A 26,776-nucleotide genomic window follows, 5' to 3' on the forward strand; every position below is an offset into this window, starting at 1 on the left:
GTTAAACTCTTATCTGTCCAGAATCAACCCCGACATACGCAATGCGTGTCCTGCATGCAATGTGTCCCCACACGACACCAACCATCTTTTCAATTGTAATGTGGAACCGACGCCTCTAACATCAATATTTCCCATATCGAAACTGTCAGTTTCCTTGGACTCCCGTTAATGGACTTTGATGACAATTTGTGAGTGGTCGCGCCTATTGAATGGGGCGAAGCACTGTTGATACAACAACAACAGCGGGTGCACTTCACAAAAAATACTTTAATCAACATGGATAGTCACGTTCGTGAAATTACTTTTCACAAAAAAGCTATTCACAATTTTTTATGCTTCCTTGTCCATAATTTGAACGACGTACCTTTTCTTTCCACGCTCCACATGTGCAATATTTTTTTCTTTGCTTTGTTGCTGAAAAATATGTATGTAGTAGTTTTTTAAAGCGTTACCTTAAAAAATTCACGTTGACCTGAAAATTTCAATTTCAGTGTTACCTAAACTTTTAGCTAAAATAGCTTACATTTCCAAAAATGTTTATTTAACGCCTTCTTCAATGGAGACAGTTTCAAATATCAGCATCCAAGCTGATGTTTTCCAATTAGACATCGCTTTTCTGGGATTTACCCATATAAAAAAAGTTAACAAATTTAAAGTATACTTTTAGGCACATTGCTTTACACATGCAATTGGGTTCAAGAAACCATACATCTTAAAGTAAACTTGTTGACAAAACTGCTTAGTAAAAATAAAACAAAACCAGTTAGAAAGTCTTATTAGGGATTATCGCATGCGTCAGAAACCTTTAATAAGTATAGATTTATCTTTGGCTCTGAGCTGCTTTACAAATTTGAGGCCTGTATAATCAAACAGTCGCTCTATATAACGCCAAATATCACCAGTATACGAAGTTGTTTTTGTTGTAGCGATAAGGACATTAGCCGAAAGCTTTGGGGAGTGTTATCGATGTTGATGGTCCTTTGCTGGATGCAGATCCGGTACGTTCAGGTAACAAGCACCATTAAAGTACTAGCCCGACCATCTCGGGAACGATTTGGTATAACCACATGAAACCTTCTAGACCATACCGCTCTCCCACCCCCTAGATCCATAAGGAACTTGGGGTCGCCAGACCCTCGGCTGTTAAAGAAACTGGATTCACCACGGGTAGGTAAGGTTCACAATTGGGTTGGAGAAGCTGTATATTGCGCTAGCAACCCCTTGAACGGGTTGCGCTGCACAACCCCTAGAATAATTTTGATATTTTAGTCGCCTCTTACGACAGGCATACCTGCCGCAGGTATATTCTAAGCCCCCTAACCCGCTGGGTATATGAGGTCCTGTTAAGCGTATTGTGCAAATCTAAATTTAATTTCCCCGTGAAACAAAATGACAAATCGCTGAGCTTAGTCAAATTTAGAACTTTCGAGCCGCTGGAAAAAGGCTTCAGAGAAAATTAAACAAGCTCTACCAAAAAGTTAGTGCATTGATGTCTCAACGGAACCCGCTTATGGAAACAGAGGTTTGGTGGCAGTTTACGAAGAAGTGACTGCAGTGCTTCGTTGGACGACCAAAGCTGTTTAAACGGTTAAGCTCCAATTAAGTACTATTTCATTGCCTCAATTACTGCGTAAACCGAATTAGTCTAACAAATTCCAACAAATTGTAAGAAACACTAGTTCAAGAAATAACCATGGCATGTGAAAAACGAGCAATTTAATAATAATGCCCTGTTTCACAGATGGTGCATGGATTAAGCTTAAATATAATCCAAGATGAGCATCGTTTGAAGTTTAAAATCGCTTGCGTTTCTCAGCATTAGCATATTCCAAGAATTGTGAAACTAGGCAAATTTGAATAATATTAGTTAAATGTGTATTAATATCTTTCATATTTCGGTTTATGTAAGCTATTAACGGAGCCACCAACAACACATGCACCAACACCTCCACTAGTACTACCGCCAATAGCGTTCGATGAAATATTTCCGCTGCAGCTGTTGTTGCCACTGCTATTATAAGACGAGCTATTGTTGCTGTTGTTATTGTGGCTACCATTGTTGCTTGAAACACTATTGTTGCTATTATTATTTTTGCCATTTCCATTACCACCTCCACCACCTCCCCCGCCTACATTAGCCGCTGTGATACCAGACAATGTGTAAACCTCATAGTCTACGACCGTGAAATTATAATCACCGAATAGCGTCATGTATGAGGCATTTGGGCCATCATATGAATGTGGTAAATTTGAATAGGAATCCATATTTGTGTTAGAGTTATTCGCGATGAGTAGGTCAGCGCCAGCACCAAATATTGGACCGCAACTGTGATGGAAAAAAGTTCATAATAATACATACATCGCCTTGAAAGCCATTCAAAAATTTGTATTAGGTATACTCACTCTGGATGATAACAGATAGCATACGGTTTCTTGGTTATATCGAACTTTACGGGCGGATCTCCACCCGCCGGATTTAGCGCAAATAGGAATGCACGCTCTGAGTGTATATAGCCACCTTTACGGCTGGTTTTAGCCCATGCAACGTCTGTATATCCGCCGCTTAGTTCTCCACGAGAGCCCTGTAGTTAAAGAAGAAATTAACTCCGTACATAAAATTGTGTGAATATGACGTATTTTCTTACGATGCCAACAACAAAGCAGGGCGCCACACCATCACAGTAGCGATGAAAAGCACTAGATGAGTAGCCATGCGTTGAAGCCCGATAAACCAAGCGCCATGATTGTTTGGGCATACCATACCTACAACAGATATTAAGAAGTTAAATAGCAAATTTTCAGTAGAAAATATATAGGGAGCCACATGGCCCATATTATGTGGGTGGTTCAAAGGGTAGAGACGTACGAATCTTAGAACGCTAAGAGCACCTCACACCGTGATAGCTAATCTACGTTATGAGCTACCATCTTTTGGAGTGCAGATAGGCAAGATGAAAGACCCGAAGCACTGCTACAACAACAACAACATGAAAGATCCGAAAGTTCAACAGTGACAAACAAATAGTTCTTGCGATAGTAGGCCGTAATAAAGTTTATTTGCCAAGTGTTCACAAGTAGATTAAGTTTCGATTCAAATCTGTTCGGCTACAAAACCGTAATAACAGTTGAAAAGAGCAGTCGTCATACCCTCGTCATTGATTAGTTATCTAAAAGCCAGTTTCACTTACATTGGAAGAGCTAGGTTCTTCTTCTTCGCTCAATCCAATATAGTCTAACAAAACTTGCAGTTTCAACAGGGTTGGACCAAAAAGACATAGATGTTAAATTCTTTGGTTCCGCATTGCAATTCAAAAGACGGTTGGTGTCATGTGAAGACACATTACATGCAGGGCACACATTACCCCGGCATACGGTTGATTGTGGATTAGTAGGAGGGTTTAACCTATTACAGTGTCCAGACCGAGTTTGGGTATTGCTCTCTGAGAACGGGGCTCGTGGGGCATTTATCAGCATAGGACTTTGTCGACTCATCTTGCATGAGGCTCTTCATGCTTTATAAGTAAAATGCCGTAAAGACATGAGCACCACAGCACTCATACGAAAATTGATTGCCTCCAATTATATTCTTTCCATGTTGTCCATTTCATTGGTCTACTACAATAACCATCTGCTCAGTTCTCTAGATTATATGTACTTGAGATTCGGGTTATCTTTGGGATACCTTAGATTGGAAACGTTAGGTTGTGGTAACAGAGGGCGTCTGGTTCATATCATGCCTCTAAGACTATTTTTAACTTGGGTGGTACGTTTTTGAACACAACAACAAAAATGGTAGGCTGGCAATCATGTTGAGTCATATGCATCATTAAAGCGACAGATATCTCCCCTATCGGCTGTAGCAACGTCATTTGAATCCGTTCTATTATTTGCTTACACCTAGCTAGACCGCGGACTTAGTCAATAAAACCTCAGCACAGTGCTCATGGCGCTCGACCTATAGAAAGCTTTTCACTGTCAACCACTGCACTCTACCCAAGACATATAAAGATAGCCTTTTCGAACAAGAGATTGATGGCAAATTTATTTGAATGGTATGTGCAACTCAAGGACAAATATCAAAATTTAAAATTATTGAAGGTGTTGTTGTTATAATTGTACTTCGCCATGCTCAGTTGTACCAGCCCCAACGAACTACCGGCAAGTGTTTTTGGAGTTACAATAATAGCAACTGGGATGCATATATTTCCAAAGCCTGTCCATACTCAAAATCCCTTATGCTATACCAGTATTTGAAATTCCGTATTAATAGGAGCAATACCGCTAATCAAACCACGTAAAGTGAGAAACGAACAAAGTCATATGTGAAAATCAACCAAAAAGTTGCAAGTCTCTACCCTTGTGGCACTTTAACTCTGCTATCGATTTTTGAAGACTAATTAAAATTTTTTAAGCTTAACTTTGATAACCACGCTATATGACTAACTAATATGTATACGCTTCTTACCATCCATTCAAAACACCTTGCAAATGTAGTTTATCATTTCGTAACAATTGTGATCCCGGAAACATATTAACCGTCAAACGTGGCTGCAAACGCTTATCATCTTCAGTCATACCCGGAATAGATGGAAGCATTGGGCCGCCACCGCCAACGCAGCCACCTCCACCACCACCCCCTCCCGCATTTTTATTCGAATGCAGGGCCGCATAGCGATAACGTTCCAACGAAAGTTCCATTGGCACAGCGCCAGTAGGTTCCACTTCCTCTGCAAACACTTGACTATCAATTAATAACAAACGTACGTGACACATTACACCCGACAAGTGCTGGCAAACGCGCGCGCGTTCTTCTTCAGTCCAATGGGCGGTGGGCTGTGTGACGCCAGCTTGGTTTTTTGCCCAAGCAAGTACGCAGCGCCAAACGTCCTCCTCTTCGAGGCAAAACTAAAGAGGAGTGCAGAGACAAAATCTTTACAATTTATTTTAATTTATTTTAAAAATACTCACGTAATCTGATGAGATAAGCTTGACTAATGCATCCTTGGTTAAATTTAGGAAGGCATTAGTTTTAGCACACTCGCTAGCATTTTCACCAATGTAAATTATGCAGCGCTCCATGAATGAGGCTGCGCATTTGGCACCTATAATAGTAAACATGCAAATATCATTTGAATTTCTAATCGATTTTACTTAATAATTATGTGGTAACATAGTTAAGATTGGGCATTTTTACATTCTATATACAAACATCGCAGTACTTGTCCGCTGATTTTCAATTGCCTGGTGCTTAGTCTCACTACCTTTTAATAAACACTTGCTCAATTGATTTGTTTTACACATCTTACTTTTATTTTCACGCATTCAATGGAATAAAGGTATGTATATTGAATAATGAGTTACAATTTTATGGATTAACTTAGTTTAATAAGAAAACATTTCATGCATTTCCTTTGGCAGTAAAATGCCGCCTGAGTTGTTGGTGCTTTTATATATCAAATAAACATTTCACAAACAATTCAAAATACATTGTTTTAATTTATATTATTTCTTTAATTTAGTGCATGTTAATTAGTCTTAAGTAGTTTCCCCACCACACAATGTTGTTTTACGTCGAGAATTTGCTATTCCACTGCAAACGGACTTTCTCAGCGCCAATAGCACATAACCTCACTAATGTGGCGCTCTTCCAACTTCATCCGATTAATCCTTTGATGGGCTTACATTTTGAATCAAAGTTATATTATCGCCCTTGAGCATAATACGCCCCAAGGTCTTGCGTGTACGTGTTTTCACCCATACTTCCTCAGCATCATCCAGCACCAGATTCATGTATTCATCGAAGCCAACGATGTGTCCCTCAATACGTAGCGAAACGTTTTCATACAACCAAACTTGTACACGCGACCGATTTTGCAAGTAACGAAAGATCAAATTGATGGGTTGCACCATCACCTTTTGCACTTTTGTGTTGCCTTTGAACGCCATTTTTACTTAAACTTTTAAGCACGTTAGTTAATTGTTTATAAAATAATTCAATTCTAGGCAACGTTTACCGGCGTCGTTTTTCTGCAATTTATTGACAACTTTGCATTCAAATGTCAAAAACGGATAAGCAGTGTTGCCAATCACTCGAAAGGGAAAGGTTTAAAAAGCAGCGTTGCTTTCATATGGCGATGCCACTTACAATAAACACAGTATTAGGACCAAACCTTGTAAAAAGCAGTGGAACTTGTGGCAATTTTCAAATTTATGCGTCAATTGTCAATATAAATTATGTGTTTAAAGTTCGTTACACTTTTTGAGAAAATACTCAATGGACTATCTATCAACAAAGCTGCAGCTTACTTCAATTCCCAACCCAATTCTGTATATGAATATGCCACATTGATGTTATAACAGCCAAACCGAAGTGCAGCTAGATTTAAAACACACAAGGGCCCATTGACAGTTGAATAACATTTTCTTGTAAGGGACCATTAGCCGTGTTTTTTAACACGCGCGTATACGTTTCGTTTGCGCGTGTAAAAAAACGCCTATCCTCGCTTAGATAATGCTTATGAGACCCATCTAGCGGCTGTGGTTAAACAACTAGCTACAGCAACAGGGTGTACCGAAAAGCGGAGACGCAACGCTCTGATGGCCATAGGGTATAACATATAGCTGAATCAGTTGCGATGAATTGTCACACATAGAATACATAGAATTAGTGTAGAGGGTGAAACAAAGACACATATTTCAGTTACATCTGAGTATAATGCGTATTGAAATTTAGTAGGACAAAAATTTATGCGCAGCAATTTCAGAGGTGTATTTATAGTTTGTCGCTTAGCAGTCAATATAAAGTTTAAGCGTAAACGGATATACGCGTATACGCGTGTTAAAAAACACGGCTATTATGTCAAACGATTGAATTCACCCAATGTGGTGCATGTAGCATCACCACAAATCATCAACACAAATTGCGCATTCACGAGTTCAGAATTGGTTCGTGTGTGATGCTACACAAATCACACAAGAAGATTGCACATTGCGCATGTAAACATTAGATCAGCTATTTTTATGACGTATGAATTGATTCTTTTCCTTTTGCTTTTTTTTTCTCGCTCTTTTTTTTATTCGCTTAAGAGTCAACTATGACGTCGATGTGCAGAACGAAGCAATTTTGAACTCATAAATGCGCACTCTGGGTAAGTGATTTGTGATGTAGCATTTATTTAATACTTGGCTTTTTTTTGGGATTTTACATTGTATGACAGCAATATTCATGACAATATAAAATATATTAGCCGACAGTGCTTGTGTCAATAAAACCAAACACAAAGGTTACAACTGTCCATCTGACGTTATATTAAAAGGGTATTTTGCTAAAAATAAAACATATTTGTTTACACAACTGTTTTAGCCACTCTTTTGTATTTAATTGCGCTATACTCATACTCCTCTATATAAATTATCTTCTCACTCCGATAACTACTTCTTGTTAGGATTTTTAAGCACCCTCCACGACAGTTTTGGGGTGTGTTATCGATTTTGATGGTCCTTTGTACGTTTCGGTAACAAGCTCCATTGAGGCACTAGCTCGACCATCTCGGGAACGATTAATGTAATATAACATAATATATGTACATTGAATCGTCTACGCCATCCCGTCCACATCCCTAGTTCCTGAAAGAACTTAGAGTCGTCTCAGGGCCTCAGCTGCTAAATATCTGTATGATAAATGCATATTTTAGCAGGATTCCCTCGCGTAGGTGAGTTGGACATTTGGATTGCGCTTATTAACCCCTTGAATCCCAAAACTAACCTCCTCGCGCCTGGCTTCCACGTTTTCTTTTTTCTCCTTTCGAAATCTTATATCAAAAGGGCTTTTTGTTTGAGTTTTAAAATCGGAAACATATATAGTCTTTAGCTTAATTGGGATTAAACTTGAAGGACGCCATTCAATTGGGGTAAAACAGCTCCTAGATACAACCGAGTGCGTTTTAAAAGACACTGATCTAACGAATAGTTTCTTGCTAGCTATGTTCAATATGGTGACATCAAATCGTTCCCAAGATGGTCGGGCTTGCAACTGGGAACCATCGTTATACGTGTATCGCATTTTTGATTTTTTTCGCATGCCTATTCCGCAACCCTTGCATCAATCCACCAACTAAATTACAGCTGGTTGATGTCCTCGTCAAAACAAAGAAAACTCTGTTAAGCTCATGAATTCTTAAATATAAGTATAAACTGAACACACCATTAAACAAACATACAAAGACCAACACCCCCACACAAGAAGATGAATGGAGGGGGTAAGGCAGAAGGCCGTTAAGGCATCAATCGTTTTCCAATATAAAGTTAATTTGTGTTTTAGCATCAATACGCGATGCCAACGCTAACGATAAGAACTCCTACCTACTGTGACAAACTAAAAAAAATATCAGATCACTGCCCTGCCATGATATCAAAATCGTTCTTGGTGATGCCAAAGTAGGCAAGGAAAGACAGCAACCTTAGTAAAATCAAACCTCCACGAATCAATACCTGCCAACGGGTCGAGTTTTACTGACTTCGCCTCTACTCAAAATATGGTCAGATGCAGTACCAGTTCCCAGCAAAAAAAAAAACATGATACAGAAAGTTACTTGGCGGTCGGCTGATCGAAGAATACGAAAAAAGTGCTTTGCACACAGAGTATATTAACTTAATTGTATAACGGTTGGTTGTACAGGTATAAAGTAATCGAGATAGATATAGACTTCCATATATCAAAATCATCATGTCGAAAAAAAAATTTTATTGAGTCATGACCGTCCGTCCGTCTGCCCGTTAACACGATAACTTGAGTAAATATTGAGATATCTTCACCAAATTTGGTACACGAGCTTATCTGGACACAGAATAGATTGGTATTGAAAATGAGCGAAATCCTATGATAACCACGCCCACTTTTTATATATATAACATTTTGGAAAACACAAAAAACCTGATTATTTAAAAAAATTAGGTGTATTATTTTTATATTATATTTATTTTTAATGTTGAAATTTGACGAGTTGACTGATATTGAGATTCTTGATAAAAATTAAAAAAAAAAATTTAAATGGGCGTGGCACCGCCCACTTGTGATAAAATCAATTTTACAAATATTATTAATCATAATTCAAAAATCGTTAAACCTATCGTAACAAAATTCGGCAGAGAGGTTGCCTTTACTATAAGGAATGCTTTGAAGAAAAATTAACGAAATCAGTTAAGGACCACGCCCACTTTTATATAAGAGATTTTTAAAAGGGTCGTGGGCGAATAAAATAAGCTATATCTTTGCAAAAAAAAAAAAAAAGCTTTATATCAATGGTGTTTCATTTCCCAAGTGGATTTATGACAATAAATAAGAAAAACTTCAAATTTTATAAAATGGATCGTAATAAAATTCGGTACAAAGATTTTCCCTATAGCAGGAAATATTTCTAGAAAAAATGGACGAGATCGGTTAAAGACCACGTCCACTTTTATATAAAAGATTTTTAAAAGGGTCGTAGACGAAAATAATAAGCTATATCTTAGCGAAAAAGAACTTTGTATCAATAGAATTTTTTACCTTTTTATTAAGTCGCTTTCATCTTTATCCCCTCATTTCCATACGAATTTTTCACCCACGGAAAAGTCTTTTTCGGTAACTTCCCGTTGAGGTACACACTTGATACTTAGAGCATAGTTCAGATCTGGGAGACATTACAATGCAAGTGAAAAAAAATCCGCTAGGTGGCGCACGGATCGAGATATACAGAAAATTTATTTTAAAATGCAAATTTTGCGATCGACTTTTACCAACTTCTCGGTGATCCAGAGACTTGAAACTTAGCACATAGTTTGCGAGTCGATGGCGCTACAATTTGTGGAAAACAAAATGCCGCCAGGTGGCAGACGAATCGAGATAAACAAAAATCCCTGAAAATCCCCGAAAAAACGCAGGGAATCTACAGATCGATTTTTAAGTAACTTCCCGGTCAGGTAGAGACCTGAAACTTGAGCCGTGAGTCAGAACCCGGTGACAATGCAATATTTGATCCAAAAAATTTCGCTAGGTGACGCACGGACCGAGATATTAAGAAAATTAATTTTGATTTGGGAATTTTTCAATCCATTTTTAACCAACTTTCCGGTGACCTAGAGACTTGAATCTTAGCACACAGTTCGAGGCTTGGTGACAATACAATCTACAGAAAACAAAATTCCGCTAGGTGGCGCGCTAAGTGAGATAACTATAAATCCTTGAAAAACGAGGGGAATCTTGCAATCGATTTTTAAGTAACTTTCCGGTGAGCTAGAGACTTGAAACTTGGGCCGTGAGTCAACCCAAAATTTCTGTAGGCAGCACTAAAAAAGTGAAAATAAAAAGATGATAAAAAAATTTTAAGGACTACCTTTATATAAATGGACCAAAAAATAGAAGGCACTTTATAATTTTAAATCCCAAAATTCTTATACAAGAGCTATTGCTAAAGTTTTTAGTCAAAATTCAACATGATTATGTCTGTATTAAAGGAAAATTACCTTCTATTTTTTTTTCCATTTATATAAAGGTAGTCCTTAAAATTTTTTTATTATATTTTTATTACTTTTTAAATTGAATTATAACATTAAATTGGAAAACACAAAAATTTATGAAAATGGGTGTGGCACCGCCCCTTTTATAATTTTCTATGTTTCGGGAGCCATAACTCGAAGAAAAATTAACAGATCGGAATAAAATTGGGTACAAAAATTTTCCTTATAGTAGAAAATATTTCTGGTAAAAATGGACGGGATCGGTTAAAGACCACGGAAACTTAGATATAAAATAAGTTTGAAAGGTCGTAGACTAGAATAATAAGCTATAACTTAGGAAAAAATAGTTTTGAATCAATGGTATTTCACTTATCAAGTTTTATTGTAAGAGGAAATGGGGAAAAATTTTTTTTAAACGGGCGGTGCCACGTGTTATGTAGAAAAGTAATTTATCGGAAAGGAAATGTGCAATTGAAACTCACGCTGAGTATATAACGTTCGGTTACCCCGAACCCAGACACCTTGTTATATATGAACTGTTTTGTGTGACTGTCCAAAAATAAGTAAAGAATGGTCCTGAGAATTTCCGTAAATATTCAGAGTCTCCGAGCGGTAGACTGGTAAGATTATGCATTGATAAGATAGCCTAAGCTTACGATCGTTTACGAGCCCTTAAATGGTGAAGAAGCCAGGTTGCAACAGCCCAGTGTTTGCTTAGTGGATCATATACTCATCTTTCCAAAAACAAAAGGAAGGTATTAGGCTCAGCTACATAGTGCAGATGAGCTCTCCACTCATTCCCTTGATAGTATGTATGTTTTAAAAAGTTAAAAAGAGTAAGGAAGTACGTAGCCCACACCTCGGAATCTATCATTAGGTCACGTGTAACGTAATAAGTACAAAAGCTCGGTTGTCTCTCTGTTAGTAACCAGTTTTTTCTTGTTTCGTATAAAGATCTCAACATCACCCTAATTTAGATATGTATTTACATATGCTTGTGTGAATCTCTTACCTGCTTTTTCATGTATTTCCATGACTGACGTGAGAAATGTACATGCATTGTCAACTGACAGCGTTGAGATTACGTGATCTTCACAGGCCGCACGCAATTCTTCAACACCCATATCTTGAGCTAATGTCATCATTTCGAAGACACGCGAATCTTGCAACATTATCTAAAGTGGGAAATTGAAAGCGGAATCAAATGATCCATATTTTTTGAAATTAAGTTTGATATTTTACCTTCGCAGTATAAACATAAACGATGAATTGTCGAAAGACGTCTGGATTGACATGCGGCAAGCGAACCGGTGTTGGTGTACCGGGAGCGGCAGGCGATACTGAACAGCCAGGGATGCGACAAATTTCACCACGCTTTGCTGTCTTAAAGCTTTTACATCTGTAACAAGAAAATATCATACATTTTAAAACACTGTGAGTTTTATTAAAAAACTGAACTTTTTTGTCTCTTATATAAGTTTCGTTTGATGATTTTCCCGCCAATTTCCATACAAAATTGGGAACTCTTGCAATCAATTTTTGAGTAACTTCCCGGAGAGCTAGGGTCTTGAAACTTGGAGCACATATCGGAAGGCGGTGACAATTTAACTATGATAGGTAGTCCAGGGATCGTTAAAATTCGAAAAACCTCCGAACTTTGTAATTTCGCTTTGGAGTTTCAAGGAACTTCCAATAACCCAGAGATCTGATACTCTAAAGGAAGCTTTGGGCTCTCTTAGGCTGAAATATTTAGGATAAAGGAGTTTGCATTGAGACAGGAATCGAGATATTCAGTATTTTAAGAAAGTCAATTTACAACACGTGTAATCTTTCGACCACTATTTGACTAACTTTCCGTGGAGCTAAGAACATATTACAAAACCCCATTACAATGCAAACTGAAGAACGAAATTTTCGACAGATGGTCCAGGGAACGCGAGAATTCAAAAAATCATCCGAAAATGGAAATTTTGCTTTTGAGTTTTAAGTAACTTTCCGAATAACCCAGAGACCTGAAAATATGAACGAAACTTTGGGCTATATAAGGTTGTAATATTACAGATAAGAGTTTTCTAGATGAGACAGGCATCTAGATATTTAGAGGTACTAAAAAGTCCATTTAGAATTCTGGAATTTGGCGACTGATTTTTAAGTAATTAAAAATTGAGCTAGAAACATAAAACGTTAACATAGTTTAGCTCACCTTGACAATGCAATAAACGAGCGTATAGTTACTGGAGTATGCTGATGATATTGATATTATTGACATGCCTTCTCTGGATTAGATAAAGAAGCCAAAAAAAGAGGGTAAATAAGAATAAGGCGAAGAAATTGCTGTCATCCAAGAAAGAATAGGTGCATTCGTAACTGTTAACGGATTTAAATTTGAGACTGTGAAGGATTTCGTCTATTTGGGAAACAACATTAACAGCAAAAACAAAGTCAGTTTTGAAAGCAAACGGAGAATAACTCTTGCCAACGAGTGCTAATTTGGACTGATTAGGCAATTGAAAAGTAAAAACTACGCTCTATAAGTCGCTCATCATACCTGTCCTGATGTATAGCTGAAAATCATGGATGGTGTCAAGAGATGAGATGGGCCTTGGAGTGTTGGAGAGAAAAGTTCTCCGGAAGATTTTTGGTGCCGTCCGTGATGCAGACGGTGAGTATCGAAGGAGATACAATGATGAGCTGGTTAAGATTTACATTAGTGCAGCGAATAAAAACCCAAAGGCTTCGCTGACTTGGCTATGTTATGCGAATGGACGAAGACGCTCCGACCAAAAAAGTATTTGATTCGACACCGAAATCTTGAAGCAGAGGAATGGGAGTTGGGTGACGAATGTGGAAGAAGACTTCACCTCCCTTGGTGGTTCCGATTGGCGTCAGCTATCGCGAAACAGTGATTGTTGGCGTGATTTGTTACGAAACAGCCAACATAGCTCAGGCCGTAAACGCCAAATAATTATTGATGATGTTAAAGGACAAAGGGAGTAAAATACCTGTCAGATAAAATTTCGCTAGGACGCGCACAGATACGGGTATTAAGAAAACCATGCAGAGAGTTGTCATTCAGCTACAAACTTGATCCTTCACATATATTTGAGAGCACCGTGACAAGGCATTAAAGGTCGAAAGTGAAAAGAAGATAAAAAATATTAATCATTTTCTTTATATAAATTTCAATAATAGCTATTGTAACTATTGTTAAAATTTCAATATAAAAATTCATATTATTTCCATGTTAAGACACATATTTAATAAAAGGAAGTGTCAACATTTCTTTATCTCCTTTTAATTAAAGCTAAGTTTTTGATTTTACTCTCATCCGTAAGGATTGAGGAAGTATTATTCTCGTGCTATTAATTGCCAAAACTGCTGACAGGAAGTTCGAATTTGGATCTCATAGATAAATGGGATAAAGTCATGCTATGTGCGAACGAACACGCCTACGGAAGCAGAGGTATTTGGCGGCTCCCACTCCACTGGAAGAACCAGGTGGAATACGCTTTAAATTCCCTTACTGTTACCAATTTGTGGCGGTTAGCACAGCGAAGAGGTGACTGGCGTGCCTTGTTGAACAACCATACCCGTGTAAACGGTTAGGCGCCAATGAAGAAAGTCAGTAAGTACATCATCCCATGTAACAATGGTAATAAACCCCATTTAACACTTTAATGACGTCACTTAATAAACATATGAAGTAATTTCACAGGCACAATTAAACAATGATAAAAACAAATGAATAAAACATGCGTGACAAGCATAAGCATCAGCAAAAAATTAAAATGCATTTATTTAACTGAATGCAATGAATATTTTACAACACTAACTCATTTAAGGAATAATTAAAATATTACTTTACGAAAAGAGTGTGTAACTGAGCAACTCTGCCGCAAGAACGTGCCCCGTCACATAAGCAGTTTTTCATATATGTAGATGCGTTTAACTCAATCTTATGCGGCAGTTACTCACGAACGTACGTACCAAAAACGTATCAGCTGACACGACCTAACTTTTTTTTTTCCAGTTTTGGGAATTGAGTGTTCCAATTCCAATAAATGGCAAGAGGACTTTTAAATTGCCTCTTAAATCGCCAGGTTAACAAACGTATAAGGGTAATATACTTGCAACATTTAGACGTGCATAAGCAACTAACATATGTCGCAAAGTAAAAACCCGTAGCACAAATTTTCTCCTTATAATTGCTAAATATATGGCTTGTTGCCATGTGCTTTTTCAAAATTTTCAATTCATCCTGAATTATATTTTTATGTATGCATCATAATTTCACTCCCATCCAGCAAGTGGTACCCCCATCATGTCCAAGCCAGCAGCCTCAGGCATCTTCCCATTGTAAAACATATTAATAGTCATCAAGTGTCGTGTTGATTTGTTAAATTAATTTAGTCACTTTATGTAGATGAATTAAAAAAATTTTATGTCACATTAAGTTTGACCATGTGAATAATGCATATGTATGTATTCATAACTGCTCATTTTTGTGGTTACTCATGGGTCGTGTTGATTTATTAAATAATCCAGCTGGTACCATATGTGACAATTTATTTTATTCATGTGATTGTTAAATTTTTATAACATGTTTAATTTATTTGTATTAGATTTCATACTAAATGTTGAGTCGAACATTTTGTGTAATTCCCATCAAAAACAAAAAACTTGTATGTATATATTGTCACAAAATTTTATCGTATCCACTCTTTATACTTTTGTCCAATTTAATTATATTTTTCCAATTTATAGTTAATGTCTCATACAAAGTTGTATTCATATACAATTTAAAAAGTTCCAGTGTAATATATAGATAAGGGTATTTTCAATCCCGTTACTTGTACTTTTTGTCCTTTGTGGAGTTATATGTTATCACAATTTATATGTAAGGTATAATCTCTACACCGTTATATGAATAGTTCATATAATAAATTGAACTTTTGTCGTATCCAATCTTTGTAATTTTGTCTAATATAGTTTCTATTTTTCCAATTTACAGTTAATGTCTCATGTCAAGTTGTATTCATACACAATTTAAAAAGATCCAAAGTAATAGATATATCTCTTTTGATTATCCATGTAGCTTCATGCGAAGATTTTGTATTAAATGTTGTCCATAACTGTTTTATTTATCTAGATTACTAATTTTTTTTTAGTAGTATTTTATGTATTTATTTTAACTTTCGATTTTAATGTTACATAGATCAAATCGCACATGCAGAAAGGCAATTGATGAAGGAAAGTAGCATTACTGTTCTTTTTACAGTTTCGTAGCTCCGTTATTTCATACAGCATTTTTCTTCCATTATACAAAGTTTAAAGGCTTGTTTTGTAGCTCCATTATCTTCTAAAAATTCAATTTTAATGTTACATATTATTAATGTTTTTTATACACGAATGCCTTTTTAATTAGACAAAAAGTTAATTTTAATTGAACAAAATCTATAAATTTTACTCTACATAGCACATTTCTTTTTCACAAAACCGTTTTACACTTAAACGAATGTGTAATTATGGCGACATTTTTAACAAAACGATGTTACTGCTTCGGCGGTATACTTGCGATTGCGACCTAACTTATGAGTGTACAATGTAAACGAAAACTCACCGACGTGCAACGCCCGTACGTACGTAGCACAGAACGTAGAAATCAAAACAATTTTGATTTTTTCCGTAAGAACGTGTCAGCTGATCGCTCTCTCAATAGACAGAGTTGCCTAGTAAACTTTTGTGCGCTAATTTTTAACCGTTTGCAGTTTTATGCAAAAACACCTAATTAAAGTTTGAAAAATTGTGAAAATAATTCGAAATAATTATGTAAAAGTGCAGATTATAAATATGTAATCTATTTATATTTATTTAATATTAATTCCAGCCTTTTACAACATCAAAAATTAAATTGGAAAAGTTGATGTTTCCATAAGCATGCATGCAAAATAGTCAATGGCAACAGTGCTTATCTGTAAACAATACACACACAAATTTGTTATGTGCATGTACACAGATGTACACATTGATTCCTACGGGCTTGAGGGTTCGGTCAAACGTGTTTCGTACGACAAACGTTCGTACGTACGGCACACGTCGATGGGTAATTGCCGCTTTATTATCCATTATGAGTACATTGCACGTATTTGTATGGAGAACGGAAGATTGAGCGACGCTGGCGCCATCTGACATGAAAAAGGGCAATATAACAAATGAATACGACACAAAATATGTTAGCAAGTATTTTTGTTGTATAGGGAAAATGTTTATAACAGTGCTTCGCGAAATTTTGTATGCTAATGGGCAAGGCGAAATAACCTTTAATTGCCAAGTCTGAAGTTCCTGCATGTTTATAAACGCAACTTATTGGTTGATTGTGGCGATGTTACTGGAATACATAAGCTTGTGTTAAACGGATCTTTATGAAATATTTCATTGTGCCGCGGCCTTTACTTTTACAGTTAAAAGAAAAGACATAAGAAATACGATGCACAAAGAAAAAATTTCAAACACACAGTAGATCGGATTACAGTACTTAGCCCGCACATACACTTATATAAACATATATATGTATATATAAAGCATTGCCACCTCACTCTCTAACTCTCTTCTATTTATCACTTATCAGCACTTACCCCTCGTTTCACTTCCACTTACCGTGCCATCAATAGAATGCGATGTGCATAAATGCGTTCCTCTTCACGTCCACAAATAAATACTAAATCAGAACTCTCCTGGTCCTCGGACAGACGTTGCAAGTCGGCGATGAGCTGTGGCAGGCCTGCCATAGCAGCTTGATCGCAATGTAATGGTGTGGGGCAAGGCGGTGGAACACGTGTGCCCATTGTTACAACACCAAAACGTAGTGGCGAACTGAGAAAGCAATCTCAGTTGTGTTTTTGTTGTTGTCGCTTTGTTTTTATAATTGTATGTCAGTACATTATTTTACAACCGGTTATCGGCTTAATTTGTGTTTTTTTCACTGCATGCGTTCGTCGCTTAAGTCTTTCGTATTTCTCGCCTTTTTATGTTGATTTTTTTCTTTGTTATGCGCCTGCAAATAGCTTGTCAACAACGATGCACTGTGGGGTGTTTTGAAGGAATTTTTCGAATAATTATATATTTTGACAATAGTTGAAGGTAAAGCGAGTAACCGTAAGCATTTTCAAATAGGGTTCGCAGCAATCATAAGTTTTGAAAGTTCATTTCCGGGTTTATTTTTCGCTCACAATAGGATATGGGAGAATGCAGAATGTAAGCGTAGTGGGAAGTAAAGGAATAATATATAGTGTAGACGTAGGCTGTATTTTAGGATTGGTATGGTGTATGGTGAACTACAAAACGTAAGCGTAAGAGTAGTCATTACATTGTAGCGTAATGTGGGAAACAGGGTATGTGGTAGAGTTGATATGAGCGAAATCAAACAGAAAATCAGTTAATGTATACAAACCAAGGCAAAGATACTATATATCAAGGAGAAAGTGAAACGACAAAGGAAAAGAAGTAAATGTAAAGAAGATGGAACAGAAGAGGAAGAAAAACAAGAACAGTATAATAACAGTGTCGATAATAATTTGAATGATTACAACGATGCTAATAGTTATCGCAACGTTTGTAAAGCCAAGACATTACTATGAAAGGAAGGAAAAGGAAAAAAGAAAGGGAAGGAAGAGGATAGGAAAGATAAGAAATCAAAACCGAAGCCGGAACCAAAACCGGACGGCGTGTAATCCATTTCTTGTTATCGACAGGTTATCGGTTTGTTAAAGATGTGTTATCGATGAGGTGTAGCCGAGTTAGCGGGTTGTTATCCAAGTAATAAAAATTTGTTATCGATAACAAAGGTAATAAATGAGTTACCGGGTTTCTATTGGGAACTTATCGATTTGTTATTAAGTGATCGATTCATTATTGACAAAGTATTTATCGAAAACTTATCGATAATTTATCAAAAGGTTATCTATTTTTTATCGAAAAATATCGATTTTTAACGGGAGTGTTTTACAAGTTTGCTATCGGCCTGTTACAGATTTAGTATCGAAAAGCTATACATTTGTTATCAAAAGAATATTAATTTGATATCGAAACCTTTTGTCTTCTTTAAGCTCCGAAACTTAATTTATTTGCAAATATCTTCGTTCCATATAAAGGTATGCACATTGCAATATTTAAATATAAAAATAAAGTTTCCCTTATATCTGATGAACCTCAAGATTCCGGTTATCTGGTGGAAAATATTACGATTGACCCACGATGACACCAAAAATTTAAATTTTGAGGTTACTAACTGTTTTTGAAAGAATCGTTTATTGTAATATTCGTATTCTGGTTTTTTGGTCAGGCGATAGCTAAGTATCCTGAATAAATCTTTCTTCCCAGCAAGTGGTACTTTGGTCTGAGTAGGCAATCGAATTGGAAAGTCATCTATTGACGGGCCAAAAATATGCTCTACAAACCTTCTATCTTACCAGTCCTGATGTGTAGCCCAGAATTATGCACGGTGTCGATAAACGATGGGAGGGCCCTTGAAGAATTGGAAAGAAAGGTTCTCCGGAGTATTTGTGGTTAAGGACACACTGAACTGTACTGCACTACGCGGTAAAATATTCTTTGCATGTATTCTTGTGGAGTAATTCTCATTTAGCAGCAGTAACAATGCGCGGCGCGGACATGAGCGGCAAGGATGATCAAAAAGGAAAAAATTTAAGCGCCGCTGCCGTTAAATGTCGCAAAACTCAGCTTGCCCTTAGCTTTAAGCGCTAATTAATGATGACGGTGCTGATGCTATAAACGGAGGTTGTATTTTTTAGCTACAAGACCAAACCGGGCGCCTAACCCCTTTATAGTGCACCATAGAACGAGGAATGTCGGACATCTTAAGAAAATTGTTTAAAAAATCGGCGAGAGTTTCCACCGGTTTTAAACTTTGTTATAGGAAAAAAGTATGCGCCTGAAAATTGTATACTCTAACACCCTTATTTAAAGGTTAGGTTGAACGGACCGGTCGGTGAGGACCTCACATAAGCTAAATGAGCCTATAGTAATACCAGAAGTTTGCTCAACGACCAAACTGCAAAGCTTTAAATACCAGCACCTATGTTTTAAAGTATCTCTCTTTCTTGGAAATGCTAGATGCCTTCTAGGATCTTTTTGCTACTTGCTGTTTCCAGATTTTTAGCTGCAACACTCCTAATATTTGGAGTCTTAGCCTGGCTAGAGCAGGACATGGCAACAAATCGTATTCCATCGCTTCCTCCCCAATCCGCAATTCCTACATCTGCCTAGTCAGTGATAAGGCTTTATTTAAATACATGTGTTGCCAAACGGCAGTGTTCAGTCTGAATACAAGAATTCATAAAAATATAAAAAGTTTATAGAACCTTTTAAAATTACTATTTAAAATAATAAAAGAGTATTTGCATGAGTTTTAAGCGGGGATTACCCTTATTGCTTTAAATGTATGAAAACATTTATTTGACGCAGTTTTTAACTTTTAATTTATTTAATAACTAGCTGACCCCGACAAACTTCGTTTTGCCCAAAATCAAGTGCACAGAAAAGCATGCAATATTTAGTACCATGTGGTCGTTAGCAAATACCACCTAAGTGATAGAAGTTAGGCTGTTATCGCTTATGAATACATGGTACTAAATGCTGCAAACTTTTCTGCGCACTTGATTTTCTTTTAGAGATTCTTGGCGATGAAATTTTAATATAAGATGGTGCATTGTAGAGTTCTAAAACTTTGTGGAAATTGTAGGACGGTAAGAGGAATTCACCATACCTTTTACTATGCTGTCCGCCTTATCATAGCTGACTTTTTAAGGCTGTATAACTCTGTAATTTATTTTGCTTTTGGAAAAATTACCTATTTGAAAATAAGCTGGCTGAAAAATGTTGGCATAACAGCTTAAGTTAAATCAACAATTGAAAACCTCAGCCAAGCGATTTGTAAAAAAGCTAATTTGTCTATGTGTTTCTTACTTTCTCGATATAGGGTGTGTTCGAGCTGCAGCAGTGTTACTTTTTATGACGAATAACGTTCTTCAGCAAAATTTGAGCAGGTGTGGCAATTTCGCGCGTTCGTTGAACCAAAGAGAGTAGATTAATAAGAGGGAGCATTGTAGAGTCGTTCATTCTCCACAAAGTGGGACGGCTGCACCAGGAATACACCATACGTTTTGCTCCTGCTTCGTTTTCACCATCTGTATTAAAAAAGTCATGAGCCTGGGCATTCGCGCAATTTTAGTGATGTAAATTGCATGCGCCAGCATGCGGTGCCAGCTCAATGGTAACTCATTGACGCAATGACTCCAAGCGAATTTTTGACGCTACTTAGTAGTGAGTGCGTAGTACATTTCACTTGCGCTATTGAGTGAAACGACTTTTGTGTATCAGGTACGAGTTTGGTGTTATTGGCGCTACTGGCAATGATGACACTGAGCTGATGACGGTAGCGCTGGTAGTTCAGCTTTTGAATCAGAGAAAGAATTGATGACCCGTGTAAATTATTATGGCTTTGGCAATTATTGGTTGGGTATTTGAACCAAATAAATGCTGCGGACATAACAACCGGAGTCATTTTTGAGTTTTATATTTTAGATTTAATGCACAATTAATATGGGTGTGTTTGAGCAGCCAAATAATAACAGTACTATTGCTAAAGTGCTGCTTAGTTGATGTAATGTCGCTAATTTCCTAGAGATGATCAATAGATTGTCAACATTTCGTTCAACGAACGCGAAATTGCCACATCTGCTCAAATGTTGCTGAAGAACGTTATGCGCTGTCATAAAAACTAACACTGCTGCAGCTCGAGCACACCCTATATCGAGCAAATAAGAAAAAAATAGACAAATAAGCTTTTCTTACAAATCGCTTGGCTGACATTTTCAAATGTTGATTTAACTTAAGCTGTTATGCCAATATTTTTAGCCACCTTATTTTCAAATAGGTAATTTTTCCAAAAGCAAAATAAATTACAGAGTTATACAGCCTTAAAAAATCAGGTGGACAGCATAGCAAAAGGTTTGGTGAATTGCTCCTACAGCCGTCCTACAATTTGCACAAAGTTTTCGAACTCTACAATGCACCATCTTATATTTAAGGTCTTTGCTGTTAGTGAAAATTTCACCACAATGCCGCCCATAACACTGCTGTGGCGCCACCTACGACGGGTAATAAATAGCGTTATGAGCGCGCGACATTAGTCATTTGGTAGTCGAAAGTTCCTGCTAGTCATATAATGCCACCTACGAATATTATAGCATGAGCGGGCGACATCTCTAATCGTGAGTTGCTCCTATTCAACACTGTGCGTAATACGTCAGCATGGGATTCACCACGTGGAAAGAAATTTTTCACATATAAAATAGCATGGTTAATCCCATACCCGAGAAGTAATGGCTTATAAGCATGTTTTGAACCTTCTTGTTACTTCTAGTCACCCAGCGGTATAAAAAAAACTCTTTACGAATGCCCTTATCAACAGCTTTCATTTGATATCCATATTGTATAAACACATTCTAGTGGTAGCCGGGTCCACGTTTTGGGCTATACCTCGAGAACCCAGTCACCCAGAGGTTTGAAAACTGTTCTGCGTAAAGCACTCATCAACAGCTTTCATTTGATGTCCATATTGTATACACACATTCTAGTGGGACCCGGGTCCACGTTTTGGTCTCAATGCCCTAGCCACCCAGCGGTATGAAATATAGTCTATAGCCTATTCGGGTATCTAGATAACATACCTACACAATTTTGTAAAAGTCGGTCCAGTAGTTTTCAAGTTTTAAGCATCTGAACATACACTCTCCACGATTAATTTTTATATATGTATACAGAAATAAAATACAACAGTATTTTATACCTAATTAAGACAATCCTAGTTATCTGCTTGCTACTGTTGCGAGATATTTCATTTTGAGGTAAATATCCCACAGTGCAATGTGAGCTAATCATTTGCAGTACATGCGCGTTTGTCACTTAAGTTGTTCACATCTATTTATGTCTGTAGTTGTGAGCACGTGCTGCTTGGAATTATTCACTCACGTTGTTATTGTTTTTGATGTTTTACACTTTGTTCATTTTTAATTGCATATGTATGTTTGTATATATGTACGTAGCTCTATTTTTTATTCTCTCCAGACTTCCTTTGAGAATCTTAGCTAGACAAAAAATCTACATACATAAGTACATAATATTATTTTAGATTTTGAACGAATTTTTGTTTAACAATAGTTTTTAACTTTAATTTATACCAAATAGATTTTGAAGAATCACAGAAAAACCACCGTTCCAAAAAGCATTGCTCAAGAAGTTTATTCATCACTGATTTAGGAAATTGATTTAGTGTGGTGATTTCACTACTGCCTGTCTTCTGATCGAAGAACATACATACATTTAAATGATTGGCGACAGAGAGCGCGCGTGTCACACGCAGTGAAGAAAGTTCACGCAGTGACCCAACAAAATTATGACATTAAAAATCTGCTAATAACGAATCAGGCAGCCGATGACTACACCATACCTGCTTACAGAGACCAAAGGGCCAGACGATGGAACCGAGAGTTGGGAGCAACTTGTACGATGAGGAACGTCGTAGTAAGTAGTGTACAGCTGCAGCAAGGCGCGACGTTTGAAAATGTTATCGTCAGGCGAAGAGCGCTTCCTAGTTAGAGAAGAACATCAAATGTTGGCTGATAGGATTATTACTCGAAAGTCGGCGGATGACGGAAGGTTTCAAGACCGGGACAGGAGTGCAGCAGCTATAATTGAAACAAGGTAACCAATGTACGAAGAGCTCTTACGTATTTGTTAGGAATGGAGATGGTGAATCTGATACAACAACACCTGAAAGCGGAATATACGTTCCATCTCCCGACTTGGGAAACGGCATTAACGACGAAAACAATGTAGCCTTGTGTAGATGGCAAGCGGAAATCATACTTGCGAAAAAGTGATACTTTGGATCAACTAGGCAATTGAAAGTAAAGTCGTCTCTCATCGAGAAAAAAATCTATCTCTATAAGTCTCTCATCAAAAGAAGAACTCGGGAGTTTTCCGAAAAAGGTCTTTGATCCTTCTTGTATTGCCCCCGGCGTGATTAATAATGACCTGTATCAGTTTCGTCTCACAAAGTATTCTTATCGAACTCCGAAGCACAAGGGCTAGTGGTGAAGGAAGACAGTATCCCTCTTCATGCTTCCAAACAACAATATGGACATCCATGTCGATGGAATAACGCTAGCGACTGTCTTAAACCCAAAAATACTGTGTGTGAAATTTGATCAGGATCTACAATTTGGCGAGCATGTATCCGCAGCTGTACCCAAACTCCAGAGCCGTAATCCACAAATCTCTTGCCGACAGCACTTGAAGTAAAGATAAAGATACGCTCATTACCACTCGCATGCTACGCGTCCCCGATATGGTCGCCGAGCCTAAGGGTTAATCACTGGAAGAAACTATAGGCCTGTCAAAACATCGCTCTCAGAACTGCTACGGGTAGTCTTCTTATGTTCCCAGAACATAATTTACACAGTGAGGCGAGAGTACTCCCATTAAGGGAGATAAATTAAATGCTAATAAATGCTAATACCCAGAAGCCAGGACATTCCAACAGTCATCTACTTTAGGAGGCCCCTACTCACTAAAGAGGCCATATCCGCCAACATTATGAGAAAATACAGCACCTGAGAACTCAGTCGTATGAAGAAAAAGACCACAAACAGTTTTTCAGAGATATCCACGAATACCGGCCGAACCTCTATGCTAGGAACTGCCCGGCGAACCCCGTCCTTAAAGTCAAATACCCTAAACTCGTAGTAGAGGAAAATAACCGTTTCATGGAGACGCGCGTCACTCTAGCTCAACTTCGATCTAGATACTGTAACAGGTTAAACCCTTACTCATCCAGAATCAAGCCCGTAATACGTAATGTATATCCATCTTAAAACTTGTCCCCACATGACACCAACCATCTTTTCAATTGAAATGTAGAACCAGCGCCTCTAACACCCCTTTCCTTCTGGCTCACCCCTGTTGAAACTCCGAGCTTTCTTGGTCTCACTTTAGACGATATTGATGACAATTTGTGAGTGGTCGCACCTATTGGATAGAGACAACAGAAACCACAACATGCTTCCAATCGTCGTCAGTTACCGCGAAGTAGGAACGGCAGTCGTAACTTGCTCCTTGATCGTCAAAATCACATGGGCCCGTAAAAGTCTTTGGAATAATTTTGTTCCATTTGTGTGTGGGTAATCTACTCCAGCTCCGGCTTTGTCCGAAATTTTTTGGAAGTACTCTCCAGTAGATGTTTGATGGAGTACCCAAATGAAGCACTACGAGCTGGAGTGTGTGATGTTGTTGTTGTTGTTGTTGTAGCGATAAGGTTGCTCCCCGAAGGCTTTGGGGAGTGTCATCGATGTGATGGTCCTTTGCCGGATACAAATCCGGTACGCTCCGGTACCATGGCACCATTAAGGTGCAAGCCCGACCATCTCTGGAACGATTTATGTGGCCACATTAAACCTTCAGGCCATTCCCTCCCACCCTACCCCCAAATTCCATGAGAGCCTCGTCTGTTAGTGAAACAGGATTCGCCACGGATAGGTGAGGTTGACAATTGGGTTTGAAGAAGCTATATATTGCGCTGGCAACCTGAAGGGTTGCGCTGCACAGCCCCTTGAATATGGTACTTTAGTCGCCTCTTGCGACAGGCATACCTACCGCGGGTATATTCTGATCCCCTAACCCGCTGGGGGGAGTGTGTGATCTTGTAATCCTTTAGCAGTAAACCTTCTACTTATCCTTATTCATTTGAAAAATGTCGTTAATCTATCATCGCGATGTCCCAGAGCAAGTTTTGCTCCGTAAATTGAATATACATTTTGATTTGTTTATATCTAAATATTCCCAAAAAATGCACACATGAATATTTCCCCGCTTGAATCTTTGACGCTTTCCTGATCAATCATTTGTAACTGCAATTATTGTTATTTATATTCAATATCACCGCAAAAATTGTAAACAAAACCCCTCTACCACCACTTTGTTCACTAAATTTCGCTGAAATGGTGTGCGCATGCGCGACTGCGATTTTCAGAAACCAGTTTTGTTAAATATATTGCTTTCGGCATTTTTGTGCTCTCAAAGCGAAGCTTAATTACAAGCGCATAAACAAAAAAAAAAAGGCAAAAACAAAATACCAGAGACAATCAAGCGGCCTACCACGTCAAAGTTTGGTTTCAAATTACCAATTAAATTATTCACATTTACAAAATACGAAGTTAATATTTGCCACAAAATTCCATACGTTTTCACCAAAACTTTCATTAAAAAATCACAATTTTAAACGAGTTCCACTCAACTGCTTCCTTTCTCTCCTCGCACCGCAGCCCAGTGCAAGTGTGTACTCTAATTGGCCCTTTTAATAGTTAGCTAAGTGCTGATTTCTTCACGAGTCGCGATCTTCCGTTTACTCAATGGATTTGTTGCGCTCACTCTCGCGAACCCGCTGCGACTAAGTGTCTTTGCTTTCATTTCCAAGGCACAATGTAATATTTTGTGGTACATTCTCCGGATCGTTGCCATCGCTGCTGCTGCTTCTTTAGTTGCCTCAATACATCTCGTCTTGGGTGCCTCTCAGGTGTTTTTGCCGGCTTATGAGCAGGTAATGAAAAATCACTGAAGAATTGTTTTGTTTTGTTATTGTTTGTGTTTCTTTTTATGTTTGCTCTATTTAATTGCTTGGGCTTATTGATTGGTCACTGGCTTAGCATTTTTCTTATGGTGTTCTTACCTGGCTACTCAGTACAAGAGCTGTTTAAACATGTTGTCAGATAAGGTTGCATACTTTTAGGCATTAGAAACAAAATCTATGGCAACAAGCAATAACAACCAAAGTACTTAAATTGTATTAGTTTTTAGTAGAGGTTTAACATTAAAATTTTTGACTCAGATCAGGCCTTGTTTGTTTGGTTTTCGGCTTGGAGAATCTAAATTTGTTTAAGAAAATCCGGTTCAACTCGACTTTGGCAGTTATTGCTTGTTATCACAGAAATTTTCAGCCGTTTGAATTTTATCTTAGAAGTCATTAATAATAGTTGCCTTGACTTTCGTAATTTTTTCTAAAATCGAAAACAGCAGCAACTTGAAATTTAATTCATATTCATCATTAACTAGAACTTAACCGCCTAAGAAATTTTCGCCGTTCGGTTTTGCGAAACTTGAGCCGATTGGGAGCACCAAGTGAGGTCAAGTATTTCTCCACCTT

General features: G+C 37.6%; 2 protein-coding genes across 18 annotated transcripts; both read right to left on the reverse strand.

Annotated features, from left to right (window-relative positions):
- Positions 1–1,760: 1,760 nt before the first annotated feature.
- On the reverse strand, positions 1,761–26,011 carry LOC137233726 (uncharacterized). Of its 17 annotated transcripts, none has more exons than XM_067757046.1 (10): positions 25,872–26,011; positions 22,367–22,664; positions 17,155–17,551; positions 11,740–11,896; positions 11,510–11,672; positions 4,969–5,102; positions 4,466–4,905; positions 2,646–2,763; positions 2,404–2,582; positions 1,761–2,326 (listed from the first exon to the last, which is right to left on the reverse strand). In XM_067757046.1, the coding sequence occupies exons 3-10, from the start codon at positions 17,340–17,342 to the stop codon at positions 1,879–1,881; spliced, it is 1,827 nt and encodes a 608-aa protein (XP_067613147.1). In that variant the 5' UTR covers positions 17,343–17,551; positions 22,367–22,664; positions 25,872–26,011; the 3' UTR covers positions 1,761–1,878. The 17 variants fall into 17 exon arrangements, with proteins under 17 accessions (XP_067613147.1, XP_067613142.1, XP_067613139.1 ...); XM_067757041.1 differs by having other exon boundaries at positions 22,367–22,677; positions 25,817–26,005; XM_067757038.1 differs by having other exon boundaries at positions 25,758–26,005.
- On the reverse strand, positions 5,288–6,056 carry SmE (Small ribonucleoprotein particle protein SmE). The gene has a single exon (XM_067757669.1). It carries the CDS (start codon positions 5,944–5,946, stop codon positions 5,662–5,664), a length of 285 nt encoding a protein of 94 aa, XP_067613770.1. The 5' UTR covers positions 5,947–6,056; the 3' UTR covers positions 5,288–5,661.
- Positions 26,012–26,776: the final 765 nt, after the last annotated feature.

The sequence above is a fragment of the Eurosta solidaginis genome, chromosome 5 (genome assembly GCF_040869045.1).
Source record: "Eurosta solidaginis isolate ZX-2024a chromosome 5, ASM4086904v1, whole genome shotgun sequence".
NCBI classification, from domain to species: domain Eukaryota; kingdom Metazoa; phylum Arthropoda; class Insecta; order Diptera; family Tephritidae; genus Eurosta; species Eurosta solidaginis.

Excerpts from the sequence above, each read along its gene's own strand:
- LOC137233726 (XM_067757046.1), bottom strand. The coding sequence starts at position 17,342 with ATGGGCACACGTGTTCCACCGCCTTGCCCCACACCATTACATTGCGAT. Across the intron at positions 5,103-11,509 it reads GGAAATACATGAAAAAGCAG|GTGCCAAATGCGCAGCCTCA; the intron begins GTAAGAGATTCA and ends TTACTATTATAG. Across the intron at positions 2,583-2,645 it reads CCTGCTTTGTTGTTGGCATC|GGCTCTCGTGGAGAACTAAG; the intron begins GTAAGAAAATAC and ends CTTTAACTACAG.
- SmE (XM_067757669.1), bottom strand. The coding sequence starts at position 5,946 with ATGGCGTTCAAAGGCAACACAAAAGTGCAAAAGGTGATGGTGCAACCC.